This window comes from Sardina pilchardus, chromosome 3 (assembly GCF_963854185.1).
Source record: "Sardina pilchardus chromosome 3, fSarPil1.1, whole genome shotgun sequence".
Lineage (NCBI taxonomy): Eukaryota > Metazoa > Chordata > Actinopteri > Clupeiformes > Clupeidae > Sardina > Sardina pilchardus.
The window spans coordinates 39,913,433-39,933,638 of record NC_084996.1 but is presented as its reverse complement, the minus strand read 5'-3'; the positions used below and the strand labels follow the sequence as shown (position 1 = coordinate 39,933,638).

Here is a 20,206-nt window from a genome sequence, read left to right as displayed (position 1 = left end):
TTAAACTGCATGCTTTAGAAAGTTGACGTAGGCCTAATGGACATGTACAAAATAACTAGCCTACTTTTTGGCTAGCAAAGGCATCCCCGTTTAGCTAATTGTCCTAAACATTGCGTTCGTTTTTGTGACTTAGCCTATGAAGCATATCCGTGATAAGTTGAGCAGACACTGCTGTTTCATTGAAAGAAGGCGTAATAAGCGTTTCTCTCCCTCTCCATTGACCAGAGTGTTTTTCCGGCATGAGACGAACCTGCATGTTATTAGGGCGGTCTTATCTTGCCCCCCTGCGGTTGCAGTCCCGATGTGCAGCAAAGAAAGGAGCATTCTCAACCCGAACCATCTGTAATGCTTCAAGGAACTACTTATCAATACTCTGTATGTATATGAATATCAAAATGAAGTCAGATCTTTAACTTAATTCAGTGTCAGTCATAACTAACCTAAACCAGAAATAGATCTCTTGTGTTTTATAGGCTAACCCCTTGTAGACCATTCACACATTCAAACAGGGAAATCTCAATACACATGCACACACAACCAATCATGAAATGTAAAATGTCAAAGATTAGATTTAAAGATATCAACTGTTAACTTTCAAATAAGTAGCCTATTGATTCACATACATTCCTATGCATTCACCGACAAGAGAAACATAGCACGAATGCAAAATCCCTTATAAACTCTCATCAAATTTTCTGACGATACGGTACTGGTGGCGCTGATGACAGAGGAGATGCAGCCTGACCTCTACTACGAGAGTGCGAGGAGAGTGGTCCAATGGGGTGAACAGAATGCCCTCACTCTGAATGCCATGAAAACAGAGGAGGTAATTTTTGGCACAGTTCAACGCCAGTCATAATTCAGGACAGATCCATAACACAGTCAGCATCCTTCAAATATCTAGGGGTATGTGGATAGTGTCTTCTCTTGGTCACAGTATGTAGACTTCATTTGCAATGAAGTTCAACAGAGAATATACTTTCTGAGAAGATTAAGATCTTTTGGAGCCAGCAATGACATCCTACATCAATTCTTCACATCTACAATACAAAGCGTTCTACAGTATGGGGGGGCAGTTTGGTTCTGTGGCCTCTCAGTCCAGTTAAAGAACAGGGTACTCAAACTCTTGAACATTTGCTCAAAGTTGGTGGGCCACACTTTGGAGGGGAATTTCTTGGACAGCTGCACTAAACACACTCTCAGGATGGCAGACAAGATTGCCCTGGACCCCTCACACGTGTTACATCAGGAGTATGAGCTCCTCCCATCTGGAAGACGTTTTAGAATGCCTAGCTGCCGGAGAAACAAATATAAACACTCTTTTCTTCCTCATTCTATATCACTGCTCAACCATAGGAAAACAAAATAGACCAGACATTCATGGATTAACTTACTGGACTGTAAATCGCCCTGACTGTCTATGGACTTGTATGTGTGAAAGAACTTTTTAATTGTTTGTTTGTTTGTGCTGTCTTTCAGTGTGTGCTGTTTTTTAATGGCTTCTTGTATGGATTGTGGAAAGGTGAACTACAAGACAAATTTCTGTGCAAACAGACATTAAAGTTTTATCTTATCTTATCTTATCTTATACAAAAGGATCGTCAATCACACCTTCAGTACACAGCTGTAACAAAGATCCAAAAGATAGCAATATATCCCATATACTAAAGCCGGCAGAAATAACATATTTCTAACAAAAGAAAAAGGTACCAAAAGAGTTGCTGTACGTACACACCGCCGGCGACTTGAGCTTCCAAGATCGCCCTGGACGCCCTGTCAGGGACGCCGTGGGAAGCTTGGATGCTTTGGCGACTCTGACGTAGTAGCATTCTATGTTCGTTGCTGGTCGTTTGGTTGCTGAACCGCGTCATAGCTCATTACCATAAAGTTGAGCCACTTTCAACTTTCTCTAGTCGCTCAAGACGCCCAAAACGCGACGCCGACGGATTGGTCGCTGCTGGCAGCTGAGAGAAGCCGACTTCCATTGAAAATGAATGACTTCCAGAATCTTTGGAAGCTCAAGTCGGCGGCGGTCTGAACGCACAGTTACAGGTGCAGGCCTGAACGCCGCTCGGGTGCGATGAAATAACATGGCTTCTCCCGCCATGGAGAAGAGAACACTCACATGCAACAAAGCCTGCAGTCCCTACCGCAGCCACGTGGAGCACGATGCTCATTAAGACCAAGATGACTAGACAGAAGAGTCCTTGGGTTGTCCACCACACGGGAATTCTCAGTCTCTCATACTTGGCCGGCTCAGCTTGGTAGCACAGACGATGCATAGTTGGTTAACTGGGTTAGCTAACCTCTTGCAAAGTCCACCACATCCTCTCAGTAGCAGCTAGTTAACACTGACTAGCTCGCTAACTTAATGTACTGTTACATACAGTGAAAACTCTGTAGTACTCGAGTAACACACACAAATCCCGCTGGCCCACAGTAAACTGTCATATCTAGATTCACTATCCGTTCATCTTATAACATTTACTGTAAGTAGGGATGTGACGCTCGAAGCTGACGTTTCGAAACAGTGTCGAGCTTCCGAACCGCAAGTGTTTCGGACAGTGTTTCGAAACGTGGTTCAGCAGCAGCTCAGTCGCGGCAGCAGCACATCGCCCGCAGTTGGTGGCCAGGTCGCCCGCGGCTGGTGGCCAGGTCGGCTGCAGTTGGTAGCTATAGCTAGGTCCTCAGCTGTCATGACCAGACGGCGAAGCGCAGCGCTTCACGGATGGAGGACGCGAGCCAAGCCCTCGCCAGCGGTCTTCAACCCAATGGAGCCATTCGCCGTGGTATCAGCCAACTCAAAGCAGCAAAACAAAGACCAAGAAAAGCACAAGACTACCGAAAACAGCGCAAACAAAGAGCGAAATACATTAATCTAAACAAATAAATATAAAAATGAACAGAATAAAACATAAAATTATGAAAATTACATAAAAACAAACAAAAACATGAAGCCAGACGGAGCGGCATGTCTTGCCAGCGTCCCCGTAACCTAGCAACCTAGTATGTACACCGAACTTTCCAGTTATACACACATACAGATATTTACAGAGGAATTTGTTAGTTAATCATTCCTGGCCTGATTTATGGGACATTTTAATAATAAAAATATTTTTATTTTTTTTACTATGGACAGTATATTTTGATTTCCTAGGTAATGAAAGCAGATATCCTGAAATCCCCCTGTAATTTTAATCTTGTTTGTAAACGAAATGATTGTGCGCCTGACTTTATCATATGTTCAAATCTATCTACCGGAAATATATGCAAAATCATGCATATTTAATGAGGCAACTCCTCATTTGCGTAATAAAACATACACATTTTAAAAACTTGCAATACTTTTTTTTCATACTTGTGTAAGTAATCAACTGAGGAAGTTTCATGGTGATATCTATTATTTAAACATTTTACCCTATTACCCTGTATGTCTCACTTTAAATCCCGAATATGGGGGAATGTGGTAAAAGAAAACTAGCAGACAGGTGGGGAAATGCACTGTATGTTGTCACAGAGAAGAATTGTGACATTCATGTGTATAAGATCCACAACTCTTCTACTGGCCATGAAAAGATTGTGAAGGAGAGGAAACAGAAGGGGGCCGAGGAGTTCCATGTGCGGAATTTTGGCCCTGCTTCTTGTTTTGGTCATCCTTTTTAGTTTGGCCCTGAAATTACATCCCTTAATGGAGTAGTATGGGTAAAGGCATACATTTTTTGAATCCTTGGAGTCCTGAGAGTATTTTAGTGTCTGTCTTTTGTGTCTGTAATATTCTCTGATGCCACAGGGCATAAAGAAAGTGTATAGTTTAGGCGGAAATGGTTGAAAATGTTGTGTTTTTGTTGGCTCAAAGAGCTCCAGTGACCTCTGTGTTAATCAGAGGGCTCCACCAATGTGCTTGAATGAAAGCTTAGGATGTACTCTTTAAAATGATACGACACTCAATATTATACAACACTGATAAGTATCTTAACCATGGGTTCAACCAGGATATGCACCAGGTGTCTAAAATGCGATTTATTGTAGAGGGTGGTGTACTTCATTAGGTGATAACCACTAAAAAGCTACCAATCTCAGAGGTCTATCACATCAAAACATAAACTAGGGATGTGTAGGTATAAAAAAATCACAACTAGAATTTGCCCACCCAGATGGTACCGGTATGCTATATTTTGGGTCTTTGGCCCATGGACTATATAGTCATAAATATAAACACATTTACCAGTTTTAGACAGTTCGTTTGAAATATCAGCCTTTTTTCATTTTAAAGTAACAGGGGCCAATATCTGTTTTTCGGATCTCAGCTGTTCTATTGCCGTCTGTGATCGATTAGGCACCTGTGACTGGTGCTGCTGGTGTTGCTGGACTGTGGATCCAAGGCCGAGGAGCTCCTTTCTGCTGCTGGTTGGACTAGCATTTCAAATCGCCAGCGCGGCCTGCGGACTCGGTGGCTGTTTCGGTCGATTGACTGTCAGCTTGGACATCGGTGGCTGGTCATGGTCTGTGGACTGTCGGCTGGTCTGGCACGGGAGAGGGTACGCGGCTTCGGGAGAGCACAGAGGATCCTCCTGTGTCCTTTCGCTCTGGTGCAGTGCCTGGGCAGATCTTCCTGGTGCCTGTCGGCAGCGATGGTCGGCTGAACGCAATTTACCAACGGGCTGTCATGTCAAGCCTAGAAGCCATCTCATCTGCTGAGGTTCTGTCCCAGTGATTGCAAGTAGGCTGGCTACATTCACCGAGCGCCTTCTAAAGGCAACACATTTCGACAGGTCGTGGTGGCCCTCTGTCAGTGCGTCAGTACAGCTTCAGTAGGCTAAATTCACGGAGCGCACTCTAATGGCAACACATTTCTACGGGTAACAGAATTTGGTGGAACACCGGAACATGCAAAGGTGCTAATACAGACCTGGGCAAAGTACGGCCCGCGGGCCACATCCGGCCCGTGGCCTTTCCCAGACCGGCACGTGTAAGGTCCGTGAAAAAACAGTAGTCAAGAGCCTAGCATAGAGATAAAGCACGCAAATCAACATCGTTGCTTTTATTTTGAAAGTGACTGGTTTCTTTACACCCATACGTTTGTGCGTGGATGCATAAGACACCCTCACTAATGTGCTGGTGAGTAGAGTTTCGCATCAACACAATGCAGTTGCATCGGCGGCGTAAACCTGTCAAAGTTTTGTTTTTGCGTCGCTTATCACCGCAACGGTAGCCAGAATGTTGAACTCCTACTGCTGCTTGGTGGCGATACGAAGAGTTGATTTCAAAACGTTACTGACAGACAATTTACAATCGGATAACCCCGTCATTGTAATCAAAATATGTCTGAGTTTATTTGCAAGCTCCACAGGATGGGTGATAGAGCTCTCTCTGCTGCTGCTCCCAGGCTGTGGAACGCCCTCCCTGACCACCTGAGGGCCCCACAGACATTGAAAACGTTTAAAAAAAACTTTGAAAAACTTTTAACCTTTTTAAAAAAGCTTTCTGTTAAATGTATTTTGTTGATGTGTGTGTGTGTGTGTGTGTGTGTGTGTGTTGCATGCGTGTGTGTGTGTATTTTTATATACACGTGTGTGTAGTGTGTGTGTGTGCGTGTATGTATGTATATGATTTAAATTGCATTATTTTTTATCTGTCTTTATCTGTTATCCATTTGCCTTATAATTTTGTAGCACTTTGAGATTGTCCATAATATAAAGTGCAATACAAATAAAATGTATTATTATTATTATTATTATTATTATTATGTTAGCGAACTAGTATGACATAGGCTACCCAAAGGTTGCTTGAAAGCAGCCGCGGGTCAACACACAGCAGGGCGAGTTGACCAATCAGTCTTGTGTATAAAGCAAAAACATTTCACGTTTTTGTGAATGTAGGTTATGTTTTTGCTTTAACTTAACTAGGCTTCTGACATAGCCTACTATTGTCTGCTCCACATTTTTATAGTCTAAATGTAAAGTTAATTTAATGATGGTCTTTGACAAATTGCTGAGTGTTGATCAAATGGAGGCACAGGCCTATGTTTGTACTGACTCCTTCACATTTTCATGGCCTAATTATACTACTTTTTTTGTACCAGTCTTTGTAAACTGAAAAAAAAAAAAAAAAAACATATAAATGTCAACTTTCTTTTTGAGAATGAGGATTAAATAGGGCTACTGGAAATATTGCTGTTTTTACTACGTCTCCCTCACATTTTCATCTGTTCTTACTAGTAACCACTCAGCTTCTTGTACAGGCAATGGTTATCTCCAAGCTGGACTACTGTAATTCTCTGTTAGCTGGCCTACCTGCTTGTGTATTAAGACCACTACAGTTGATTCAGAATGCTGCAGCACGACTGGTCTTCAATCAGCCAAAGAAGACACATGTAACCCCTCTCCTAGTTACTCTCCACTGGCTCCCTATAGTAGCCAGAATTAAATTTAAATCTCTCACTCTGGCCTATAGGACACTGACTGGATCTGCTCCCAGCTACTTCAGTTCTTTAATCACGATGTACATTCCCAACCGCCCACTGCGATCTTCTGAGGAGCGTCTGTTATGTCGACCAACCATACATGCTAGGTCAAATTGTAGATCCTACTCTTCAGTGGTTCCGTGTTGGTGGAATGAGTTGCCCAGTGCTCTCCGTTCCAGCAACAGCTTTGGATCTTTTAAGAGGGGTCTTAAGGCATATTTGTTCAATATGCACTTAGTCCTTTGAGTTTGTGATGTGTTATGGTTTGTATAATAGTATTGTTTTGTTATAATTTGTCCATTGATAGAATTTGACATTTTTTGCTATTGTCCTTTAGCCATACCATGCTTTAGTTATTATTAATTAACTGAGTGACTTATTTGATTGCTATTCTCATTTCACTGTTTTTATTTCTCATTAGGTTAGTGCTTAAAATTATTGTTTTACTGATAATATTACTATTCTCCCTATTGTAATTGTTCACTGTTAATTTAATTTGTACTGTTATTTATTTGTATGTCGCTTTGGACAAAGGCGTCTGCTAAATAACCATAACCATAACCATAACCAAAACCATATGATTTACCTAATGTTATACAAGAACAGAATATAATTGAACAGAATTGAGTTCAGACTTGAGTTCCGTGTTTTGAGTTCGGCCCTCCTCAACAGTCCCAGTTTCTCATGCGGCCTCTTGGGGAAAATAATTGCCCACCCCTGTGCTAATAGAAAGCACACAAAATGACGGTAGTGTCTACCGCACAAGTTCGTTGGCTTCGTAAAGGTGACAATCTTGCATAGGCCTACTGTACCTTTAACGTTAAACAAAATATTAGGCCATAAACACTCCTGGTAAGAACCAAACCAGATTTTGTTCGAATACTCATAACTACTGAAAAATGCAAGGTTCTTGAAGATTAAAACATCATCTTTCTTTTCGAACGAAGGGGTAGTGCTAGCTTTACGATAATGCTTTAGGTTTTTCTGAGGTTCGAAAATCTTACCGTGGTGTAACTTTCAATTGCTTTAATGTAGTCTCCTTTATGGAATAGTTGGTCACCCTCTGCCATGTAAGTGGAAAATGTGCTTTTGGGGCCTTGCTCTCCTTCCTTTTCAGACATTTCTCTTCGAAGGTTTTATTTTTATAACGTTAATGTTAAAGAAACAGCCTTCTAACCAGACATTCTAGAGTCTGCCTAACCGCTTCGCACGACGTCGCCTAGCAACACTGCAAAACACACGAAGAAGGTTCTAGAGGGTTTCAGGTCCTAAACAACCGTCGTCAAGAACGAACTCACACAGCAAAGATTCTAGAAAAAAAAAAAGCAGACAGACATGAATAGCAGTTGTAGGCCTGTTGAGAATTAAGCCTATGTTATTTGTTTTCCTTTTGACTTTGTAAAATTGCACAGGCACATCAGAAATTGCATCAAACTTTTTGTGCTTGTGTCAGAACGATGTGTGTTTGTAAACTGTCAGCTATGAGCACTGACACTTTGAAACCGTTCATCAATTCATATTGTAACGTTCCGTAGCCTACCAATGATGAGACAGCTTAATTAACCGGTAGCCTACTTTTGATGTTGACTGATGTCAGCCACAGCCACGCCACAATTACACTTGTTGGTGCAACTGACTAAGTTGAATTCCAAAGACAGGTCTTAACAAAGACCAATTTAGCAGTTAGGACCAGGCGTAGCTAAGCCCTGTTGGTGCAACCGGTGTACCATCTTATCTTGTGATCAGTTCAGATTGTGATATTTGCATAAAATCACTGAATATTCAACAAGAACCCTCCCTACTTGTTAACAGCGCTCTGCTCTGCCTCCGCCCCTCGAGTGCTGGAGATTCACATTTTCAGGAAGCTGCAGTGAGCGAGATAATTGGGAATAAAGATCTTGCCAAAAACATGCCGACATCACCGATTCATGCAGGTGTGCTTAAGCATAAACCACACAAGATGCTCTAGAAAAAGGAATTGTTCAAGTAAAACAACAAGGTTTTGTTGGGTTTCGAACATGAGTCTCGCGTGGGCAAAATGGTCCATCAGCTGCGTCTTTACCACTGCACTACGGTAAACAGTGAGCAACTACGAGCTAACGTAGCTTATTATAGCCTACTGAAATCATGACGTCCACGTTAAGTGGGATGGCTCATGACATGAGCAAACACAGGAATGCAAGCCTTAAATAATACAGATTTATGTCATAGGCTACAGTAACAACAAACGGGCATGACCTCATTCCAGACGTTGTTCATTTTGAGGGACAGAAACACGTTATCTAATGCAAAAAACATGAAGATCACTGGGCCTCGAACTGCTCATTAAAACGTCAAGATTTGTATCTGTACGCCCTTACTCGATTGCGCCACAAATCTGCTGAAATGAAGTTAGGATATTTAATACATGGTGGTCTTCCCAATAAATGAATAGCTATATGTTATGTTGTGACAATGTTTGTCAGCCGATCAATATAGTATAGCTTACGTTCATTAGCAATACATCTGAAGAATGTTTTGCAACAGGCTACGAGCAGCATAGCCTTTTAAAAATCTGTTCGAGATACGCATGTGACATTCTGTGAGATGATTCACAATTTAACAATGAAATGATCACATTTTTGCCTTACTTGTTCATTTTATCCCAAAAACAGAATAAAGTGGTAGGGATCATGCCTGTTTAGGCTAGTTGAAGCAAGATGAGCCTACTTTAGGCTATGTTTCGAGACTTGCATGCCCATGTTAAATTGTGATATCACCAGTTAACATAGGCGTATATTTCTCACAGTATGTTAACCTGTGTTAACTTTGACTAAAAGCCCAATAAATTGTTAAAAATCACCATGTTATTCCAGCAGCTCGTAGCGTAGGTGTATAAGCCACCGTAGATAGGATATTTTTCTTCACGACATCCACGGTTCGAATCCAGCCATCGCCAGGTAGCTAGGCTACATTGTTTCATTTCATTTTTTGCTATTAGCATAGCATGTGTCGTATTTGTGTGATTAATGCTTAGACGAACATGTATTAGACATAAGCTGGTGATGCTTTCAGCCATATGCTATCCATTATTTTCTCTCACTTGAAAGCATTTTGTGAAAATACAAACTCTAAGGGGCGGAGGCAGAGCAGAACGCGTTTAAGAAGTAGGCAGGGCCTTTTTGAATATTCACTGATGTTATGCAAATATCACCAGTTAACATGAAAACCAGTCAAACTAGAACACCGGCCCCTGTAGGCTATTTCAGTATCTTAGTAGGTGAAAGTATTTTTTGATACCTCCCTGAAATTACTTTGTGCAGGTTGTGATGTCTATATTGTTGATGTTAAAATGCACTTCCAATAAAGTGAGTATTGGCAAAACCGTCTGACTTGAGTGCAGTCGATTGGACTAGGTCAGCGGTCCCCAACCACCGGGCCGTGGCCCGGTACCGGGCCTCGGGACTTTCCCAACCGGGCCGTGCGACATGACGAGAAAAAAAAAAAGCATGCAAACTCAATGTGCTTCGCATAAATGTCACGCATTTGCATGCCATAGACCCCTGTAGTTTTTAGATAGCAGGCATGCATGTTTGCATTTGATTTGGCAACGTCTTTTTTCGTATTCCCGCCTTCAACACATTTGTTACTTAGTTGCGCTGATCAACTGTCTTTTCTTCAGCGCAGCCCCTGCTCAGTTCAATCACTTCACTTCTCTTGTTCAGTTGCGAACGGCAGTGTGATAACTTAGCAAAACTAGAATGAGCAAAAAACAAACGTCGCTAGAGACTTTCTTTGGAGGGGGTAGGGGGGAAAAAAGACCCACTGATGGTGATGATGATGGTGAGCCAGATAATGCAAAGAAAAAGAAGGGGTCATTCAATCGAAAATATAATGAGTCTTATCTAAAATATGGATTTATAGAGACCGGTGACTCGCATGCACCACGTCCTTTATGTGTGGTATGTGGCGATACGTTGTCAAACGAAGCAATGAAACCATCAAAGCTAGTTCGACATCTGGAATCAAAGCATCCCACACTTAAAGATAAACCCCTGGACTTTTTTGAGCGTAAGAAACGTGAGAGAGATGGCCAAAAAGAGGTGCTTAGGGCGACTACATCTGTCAACGTGGCTGCGCTGAAAGCCTCATATTTAGTGGCTTGTCGGATTGCTAAATGTAAGAAGCCCTTTACTATTGGGGAAGAGCTAGTCCTGCCTGCTGCAAAAGATATGGTCAATGAGGTCCTTGGAGAGGCTGCAGCTAAAAAGATAGGTCAGATACCGCTTTCAGCCAACACTGTCCATAGAAGAATTGATGATATAGCGGAGGATATTGAGGCACAGTTGGTAGAGAGGGTGAATGGGTCACCGTGGTACGCTATCCAGGTTGATGAGTCAACTGATGTTGAAAATAAGGCAATATTGCTTGTGTTCGTGCGGTACATTTTTGAGGAGGATGTGCACGAGGATTTGTTGTGTGTATTGTCGCTTCCAACGAACACCACAGCTGCAGAACTATTCCGGGCTTTGGATGGTTATGTGTCTGGGAAATTAGACTGGTCTTTCTGTATTGGCGTATGTACTGATGGGGCTGCAGCCATGACCGGGCGGCTGTCTGGTTTCACTACCAGGGTTAGAGAGGTTGCACCTGACTGCGAGCCCACACACTGTGTCATTCATAGGGAAATGTTGGCTTGCCGAAAATTGTCGCCCGAGCTGAATGTGGTATTAAATGATGTAGTTAAAGTAATCAACCACATTAAAGCACACGCCCTCAATTCCCGTGTATTTGAGCAGCTCTGTGAAGAAATGGACGCAGAACACAAACGCCTTCTCTTGCACACGGAGGTCCGATGGCTATCGAGGGGCAGGTCACTGGCCAGAGTGTTTGAGTTGCGAGAGCCACTGCAGAGATTTCTTACTGAGAAAAAGTCACCGTTGGCTGCACATTTTAGTGATGAGGACTGGGTGTTGAAACTTGCTTACCTGTGCGACATTTTCGGATTGCTCAATGAGCTCAACCTGTCACTCCAGGGGAGAATGACGACGGTGTTTAAATTGGCAGATAAAGTAGCTGCATTTAAAGCCAAGCTTGATTTGTGGGGAAGACGAGTGGACAGGGGTGTATTTGATATGTTTCAAACATTAGTGGGGATTTTGGGAGAGGCTGAGGCAGGGCCCTCTCTCTCGCAGCTGGTGCGTGATCATCTTGTTGCGCTGTCAAATGAGTTTGAGCGTTACTTCCCATCCTCAAATGATCCACGGCAAACGAATGAGTGGGTCCGCAACCCGTTTGTCAATATTCAGAATCAGTTGTCAACGCAGGAAGAAGATCAATTGACCGAGATAGCGAATGACGGTGGTCTGAAAAACATTTTTGATCAAACCTCTCTGGCGGGTTTTTGGGCCAAAACCAAAGCAGAATATTCGGAGATTGCCGTGAAAGCGTTAAAAACGTTGCTACCATTTCCCACCACGTACCTGTGCGAGGCCGGATTTTCGGCAATGGTTGCAACTAAGACAAAGTTGCGCAATCGCCTGGATGTTTCCAACACACTGAGAGTGTCACTGTCTCCCATCACTCCGAGATGGAGCCGCCTTATTGCGGGGAAACAAGCACAGGGCTCCCACTGATTATGTGGCTATATGCCTAATGCAGTTTAGTTGTAGCCTATATTTTGTTGAGCGTGTTTAAACCTAGGCTACTTGATATATTTAGCTTAAATACAATCAGTTCAATAGTTCAATATAAATATTAGTTCTTCTTCAAGTGTAGTTCTGTTGTTACATTTTCACTTTTTCAAGTTTACTGTTCAGTGTTCCTTGTTCATGAATAACTTGAGTTAGTTATTTCAAGTAGGCCTAGGCCTAATGCATACACAACACTATGTACATGCCCTGCGCACCCCCCTCCCTCCCCCCCCTTCCCGGTCCGTGAAAAAAAATTGGGAAGCAAACCGGTCCATGGTGCAAAAAAGGTTGGAGACCCCTGGACTAGGTCACAGGTGTCAAACTCAAGGCCCGCGGGCCAGATGCGGCCCGCCACGTCATTTCATATGGCCCGCGAGAGCTTTAAGGGTCTGATACAGTATGTGGCCCGCGAGAGCTTAAAAGGTCTGATACAGTTTTTGCGTATAGGCAATACACTGCAACACAATGCACGCATGTGAGACTGACAGGGAGGCAACATCAACCACCTTCCTCTATGATCAGTGCAACTGGCTACATCAGATGTGATAGCAACGTGTAGGCCTACGTGAGAAAACAAAATAGACCAGTATTCTAAACTATTTTAGCGAACGGAGCGCCTAAATTACGCGCTCGGTTTAGCCTGCCTGTCAAACGCATGATTGTTTGAAGTGCGTGTGCTTCTTTGAGAGGGGAATCGATGTAAGTTGTAAACTACGTGATACGTTTACGTCTACGTTTAAAAGGCATGTATAATTGTGTGTAGTCCTATTATCCAAAAAATCCAGCTCCAAATCCTTGCTAATCGAGCAAGTGATTGTTTGGCCAAAAGCGAAAATAAGCCTATTCTGACCGAGAAGAAGTGCATTCATATCAGGCAAGCAGAGGTATGCTAGAAGTTTGTAGTAATCGCCCTGTTGCTTTGCATTTTCATTTCAGTTTAAAACGAACAACATAGAATCCACACAACACCTTTCAACTTTAAAACTTCAAAGAAAAAGTCCACCGGGACCGTTCGCTTCTACTGTATGTGACGGTGACGCATTAGGCTAAGCACTTTTTGACATGACAGTTAGCCTACTCGTTTGCATCACTTGCTAGATGTAAAACTGCATTTCGTTACTGATATTTCACTCGTGCAATGACAGTAAAGTTGAATATACTCGAATCTAAAAACTCAGAAATATGGAAAAAAAAGAATCCATGGCATGATCTCTTCCTGACTGACCAGTGACCCTCATTGAAAAAGTCAAACTGTATGGAACTGACAGTGGTGTTTTGTTTTTACAAAACATAACAATAATAAAAAAGAACATGTCATGCTGATACCTTTTGCTCTTCTCGATTTTAGAAGTTTTACCGATGCTAAAGATTTGGTGGCTGGTGCTACAAATCTTAGAAGTTACATCTGGCCCTTTGAGGGCAACCATTGGGCTGATGTGGCCCTCTAGTCAGCAGGCCAACACCAGGAAATGTGCTTAGAAAACACTTTTGATGGCATTTTTTGTTAAAAGTTGGCAACCATGCTAGAAGTTATTAGAGGGCTCTGAGGTTCCAGAATCCAGTGGTTGCCAAAATAATATTCATAATTTAAGGTCAAATTTGAAGGTCAAAAGGTCAAAAACAATGCATTTTATGGTTCGTCTTTTTGGGGGGCTCCATTTTCATAGCATTCTTTTAAAAAAGTTGGCAACCATGCTAGACGTTATCAGTAGGGTCTGAGGTTCCAGAATCCAGTGGTTGCCAAAGTCATATTTTGAATTTAAGGTCAAATTTGATGGTCAAAAGCTCAAAAACAATAAATAAATGTTATGGATTGGCTTTTTAGGGGCCTCTTTTTTTCATGGCATTCTTTTTTAAATGTTGGCAACCATGCTAGAAGTTAACAATGGGGTCTGAGGTTCCAGAATCCAGTGGTTGCCAAAATAATATTCATAATTTAAGGTCAAATTTGAAGGTCAAAAGGTCAAAAACAATGCATTTTATGGTTCGTCTTTTTGGGGGGCTCCATTTTCATAGCATTCTTTTAAAAAAGTTGGCAACCATGCTAGACGTTATCAGTAGGGTCTGAGGTTCCAGAATCCAGTGGTTGCCAAAGTCATATTTTGAATTTAAGGTCAAATTTGATGGTCAAAAGCTCAAAAACAATAAATAAATGTTATGGATTGGCTTTTTAGGGGCCTCTTTTTTTCATGGCATTCTTTTTTAAATGTTGGCAACCATGCTAGAAGTTAACAATGGGGTCTGAGGTTCCAGAATCCAGTGGTTGCCAAAATCGTATTTAGAATTTAAGGTCAAATTTGAAGGTCAAAAGCTCAAACACAATGCATTTTATGGTCCGTTTTTTGGGGGGGCTCTATTTTCATAGCATTCTTTTTAAAAAGTTGGCAACCATGCTAGAAGTTATCAGTAGGGTCTGAGGTTCCAGAATCCAGTGGTTGCCAAAATCATATTTAGAATTTAAGGTCAAATTTGAAGGTCAAAAGCTCAAAAACAATAAACAAATGCTATGGTTCGTCTTTTTGGGGACCTGTTTTTAATGGCATTCTTTTGTTTAGCATGTTGCCAACCATGCTAGAACAGTGGGGTCTGAGGTTCCAGATGGTACTTGCCACAGGTAAATGTGAAAAGAATTTAGAATTTAGAATTTAGAACACTCACATCAGAAGCGACCAGGTCGCCGGGCTCACTGAAGAAGCGTCCACATGAGTCCGCTTCAACGTGAATTTGTTTTATCCACTCATGACTTTATATTGGGATGTTTGATTTAGCTTATCATAGAGCGGCTCTGGCCTGTCGAAAATGTGTACATTCCAATTGGTTTTCACCGAGCTACATCATAGTTCATTGGCATATTCAGACTTTTAACTTTTTCGATCTGGTCACTCAATTCGTTTCGCTTTATTATTTTGTTTGATGTGAGGCACATTGAGCTCCCCTGTATGAAATGCACTATATCAATAAAACTTGCCTTGCCACTGAATTTGCAGAGAAATAATGACTTTCGTCACACTGGTCGCTTCTGATGTGAACACACGTTTAGGTGATTAGTTACAAAAAAACAAATCTTCAGTTTTGCGGATGACATGAAATAATGACATCATTAGGAAATAAAAACCGAGAGTAGAGACTGTATTGCACACTTTCCATGAAGTTGCCATTCTCAGTGGATTTTCGACGACACGTGGAATTATGCATGGTCTACAGGCAAACTATGAGGAGGCTGACACACGCATCATCCCCCTGCTGAAAAAAACAGCCTGACCAGCTAAAGGTGGTTTGCTGGTTGACCAGCTTGTTAACCAGCTTATTTGACCACCCTTTGATGGTTAACCAGCTAGACCAGCAAAACTCTCGCGAAAACACACCTTCAGCTGGTTTACCCAGCTTATGATGGTAATTCAGCTGGTTTTGATTGTCGTGCCACCTTAAGCTGGTCATTTTAGTTGGTCTTGCTGGTCTACATTGCTGGTTTTTACTGGCCACGCCAGCTTATGTTGGTTATTCTAGAAAACCAGCTTGACCATCTTTGACAGGCTGGTCACCAGCATGACCATCTTAAACCAGTTGTATCCCAAACGACAGGCTGGTCACACCAGCACGACCAGCTTCCTCAGATGGTCACGCCAGCATGTCTAGCTGGTGGCCTAACCAGCTACACCAGCAAAGACCAGCAATAATAACTGTGTTTTGGGCAAATACCAGCAAAGACCAGCTAAAACCAGCTACCAGCCTAAGCTGGTTTCTTGCTGTTTTTTTCAGCAGGGCCTACATATGCTGGAAGTAATTAATGCTGGGTACGAGAACATCATTGTGAAGTGCCGTGATACAGATCTCCTCCTTCTGCTTCTTCACTTCACTAGGGACCAAGTCTGCAAGGTGTGGATGATGAGTGGGACTTCCAAGGAATATGAGTGCTACCCAGTCCACCTTATCAATGAGTTTCTACCTCGGGTAGTTGTGGATAATGTACTCGGCTTCCATGCCCTAACTGGTTGCGATACTGTCTTCTCATTTGCTGGACATGGGAAGAAGTCATGTTGGACTGTGTATTTGCAACACCCAGAACTGTTACATGTTGTTGGTTGGGATGGGCCTCAAGGTGACATTGAGGAGTTTTTGTGCCATCTGTACAAAGCACCATGCACATCTTTGGGTATTGACAGGGCTAGACATGACTTGTTTCAGAAAGGCAAAAAGGCAATGGAAATGTTACCTCCAACAAGTGATGCATTGTCATTGCATCTTGCACGTGCAAATTACCAGGCAAAGGTATGGCTGCAATCTCACAAGGTAGATGTTATGGCCTGGTCAGATTACACGATATCAGCCCGATTTTGGCCATTTGTCATGACCGACAAGTTTACAGCGTCGTATCCGATTTCAAATGATCGGGCACGACATCAAACGCGGAGTGAATCTTATAATGTGACATGATAATGATAATGATAATGTGTCATGATAATGACTTGCGATTTGTCGTTCACGGCGTTCTAAAACAGCTCGACCAAAAGACTGGCTTGTCAGAAATTTGACGGCTGTCGTATGACGCGACCGATGCTTTCGGTGTATGTGGCCACTCTCCAGAGCAAGACGCGGAGAGGTTTTATGGTTCTAAAATCGTATAGTGTGACATGGTAGATCGTAAACGACAATGGTGAGCGACAAAAAAATGGTATAGTCTGACCCTGCCATTAGTGAAATCCCTGAGGAGACAGGGCTCACAGCGCTGAGCGCCTCCAGCGGAAAAAAACTGTCGGCGCCGACCTTTTTTGTCGCAGCGCTCAGAGCGCTCAAAGTTGAAATCTGTTCAACTTTTAGAACAGCGCCGGGCTCGTCAATGGCACTTCTCGTTATAAACCGTCTCTGGTTTTGGTAACTTAGCAACAATAAACACTTATCGAAGCACCGAGAGGAGGAGGTTGTGGGCGCTCTGGCTGTAAAAAACGCGTTTGGTGGACACAGCACCTAAAGGAGTAATGGCCATATCAATTCTAAATATCCAAATTATTTATCAATAACAATAAATATTTATCAACATTTTTTTTCAAACTTTTCAGCCATGAAAATAAAGCCCCCCAAAAGACTAACCATAAAATCTATTGTCTTTAACCTTTTGACCTTCAAATTTGACCTTGAGTTATAAATATGATTTTGGCAACCACTGGACTCTGGAACCTCAGATCCTACTAATAACTCTAGCATGGTTGCCAACTTTTTAAAAAGGATGTCAAGAAAATAGAGCCCCCCAAAAAAGACGAATCATGAAATCTATTGTTTTCGACCTTTTGACCTTCAAATTTGACCTTAAATTATAAAAATAATGTTGGCAACCACTGGATTCTGGAACCTCAGACCCTACTAGTAACTTCTAGCATTGTTGCCAACTTTTAAAAAGGATGTCATGAAAATACAGCTCCCCAAAAGACGAACCATTAAAATCTATTGTTTTCCACCTTTTGACCTTCAAATTTGACCTTAAATTATAAAAATGATTTTGGCAACCACTGGATTATGGAACCTCAGACCCTATTAATAACTTCTAGCATGGTTGCCAACTTTTTAAAAAGGATGTCATGAAAATAGAGCCCCCCCAAAAGACGAACCATGAAATCTATTGTTTTCGACCTTTTGACCTTCAAATTTGACCTTAAATTATAAAAATGATGTTGGCAACCACTGGATTCTGGAACCTCAGACCCTACTAATAACTTCTAGCATGGTTGCCAACTTTTAAAAAGGATGTCATGAAAATAGAGCCCCCCCAAAAGACAAACCATTAAAATCTATTGTTTTCAACCTTTTGACCTTCAAATTTGACCTTAAATTATCAATTTGATTTTGGCAACCACTGGATTCTGGAACCTCAGACCCTACTGATAACTTCTAGCATGGTTGCCAACTTTTAACAAAAAATGCCATCAAAAGTTTTTTTTAGGGTCTTGGCCTGCCGACTACTCGGTGAAAATGAGTTTGACACCCCTGGACTAGGTTAACGTGGACTTTTCTGTTTTTTGTTTGTTTTATTATTTATTTAACATTTGTTTATCTGTTTGTATGTCCTGTATGTCTTGGTGTCACGGGTACGCTGGCGATTACGCCACTCCGTCCGGCATCTTGTCTTGTTATTTTGTGAATTTGTTTTGTTTGTTGTGTTGATATGGGTACGCTGGCGACTACGCCACTCCGTTTCGGCACTGTCTCTGTGTCTCTGTGTTCTGTAAAGCGCTTTGGGTTGCACTCAGTGCACGTTAAATGCGCTATATAAATAAAATTACCTTACCTTACCTTACCTTGTTTTACATGCAAGAATAGGAGCGCCAAATCCCCACACGTGGAGTATCTCCACCAGGCTCAGCGTCGGGGGGGGGCATAGGGGTCCAGGCCCGTCCAAACAGGTCTCTGTGCCCCCCCAAACAGAGTGCTCTGTAGTAGATGTTTTGCAGTAAGAGTAGGCGAATTCAACTCTACTAGTGGTGAGTTAGTTGTATGAATATCCGACGAGACAATTATCCTGCGTTAAGCCCGATGCCACTGACATGTCAAAACGAAAGTCGACTCACCACTGCGTCTGTGTAGGCTAAACTAGGCTATTTAAACAACAAAACTCAGCTCACAGGCTATACACTTCAATACCCACGAATCCATTGTCCAAAATACTAAATGTGACTTTTGTTCATTTCGGCCAGTAGCCAATTATCTTCTTGGTTAGATGCCGCCAGTCTGTCATGTTGCTGCCACTCCGGCATACTTTTTTTTTGTTAGACATGCCCCTATTCCAGCATGCTGCCATCCCCACACATTTTAGTAGGCCTACCGCCATTCAAACAGTCTAGTATTTTTTTTGAAATTCTGCATCAAATTCCAACATCCTGAGAAACGTGGATGAGCTGTAGACTTATGACATCTGCAACCGCTATCAATAGGCTAATCTACCCGAGGCATATTTTTTCAACAATTGATATCCACAGCCGCTACCCATACTCATACATTACAGTAGCCTCTATGCAATATTATGCAGACAGTCGCTTGCCCTCAAAGCCCATCATGTGTATTACCTTGTGTCTTAATTGTGTGCTCAGGAAGGAGCAACTAAACACTCAGCTGCTAGTGACTTTCTACCGCTCCACCATTGAGAGCTTACTGACCTATGCCACTCCAGCTGCACGGCCGACAGGAAAAGACTGCAGAGGGTGGCAAACACGGTACAAAAGATCATCGGCTCCCCTCTGCCTTGTCTACCATCTATAACTCCCGCTCTCTCAGCAGGGCCAGGACCACCCACCCCGGTTTTCACCTTTTTACTCTGTTGGGGGCGTATTATGGGCTTATCGGTCTCTAACCTCTTTTGGAGGAATAGGCCTAATATGGTCACTACGGTCAACGTACAGTAGGGGGTCATGATATACAGTATCTTTATCCTGTTTCAAAGTTGCTGCACAACCATCATCTTGGTAAACTATCCTACCTTGAGCATACACTGTATGCCATAGCCACTGTATTGCTGTTCTTACTGCAACTTGAAGTGTCTTGAAAGTACACACAGTGTAACCCTCTTTTTGTCCAAAATAAATGGCAAAATCTCTCTAAACCAGCTGTTTAGATACTCAGTAGCCTATATGCCTTTTAACGTTTTGGTGAATTATTGGCACACCAATAATAATGTAGACAAAACAATGACTGCTGCCAAGTACAAACAAATGCTGGGAATACCATTTTTGAATATAGGCAATTTATTATGTCCAACTAGCTCTTATATAAGACGACAGCTCATGTCAACACATTATTTGTGTAGGCCTATATTTTAAGCTACTAGGCTACTAGGCTACATTTTTTCCCCCTATCATTATTACTATTAATATATTGGTTCAATTAATTTACATGCCTACTGTAACACTTTTGGCAAGTAGGCTACTATTGCCTAATAGATTCCTACAAGGTTTTTGTCAAGGCAAGTTGCTGCACTGCCAGCTACATCTAATCCAAACATAGAAGGCCAATAATAATAGGATCTATTCTTGGTTGGTAATCCAAATGCAAAAAAAGTATAAAGGCTAAACCAAAATGATGCTAA

The 20,206-nt window shown here is 42.1% G+C and overlaps 1 protein-coding gene across 2 annotated transcripts in view; it reads right to left on the bottom strand.

Moving 5' to 3' along the window:
- Positions 1-18,557, bottom strand: part of odad4 (outer dynein arm docking complex subunit 4) — a 74,758-nt gene extending 56,201 nt beyond the window's left edge. Inside the window, exon 1 of one of the 2 annotated variants that reach the window (XM_062533292.1) lies at positions 18,426-18,557. Coding sequence is in view for 1 of the 2 variants with exons in the window: in XM_062533291.1 (XP_062389275.1) it covers positions 7,468-7,584 (117 nt within the window). In the remaining variant the exon portion in view is untranslated. Of the gene's footprint in view, positions 1-7,467; positions 7,677-18,425 lie in introns of those variants that run through there. The other variant, XM_062533291.1, reaches the window with a different exon arrangement.
- Positions 18,558-20,206: the final 1,649 nt, after the last annotated feature.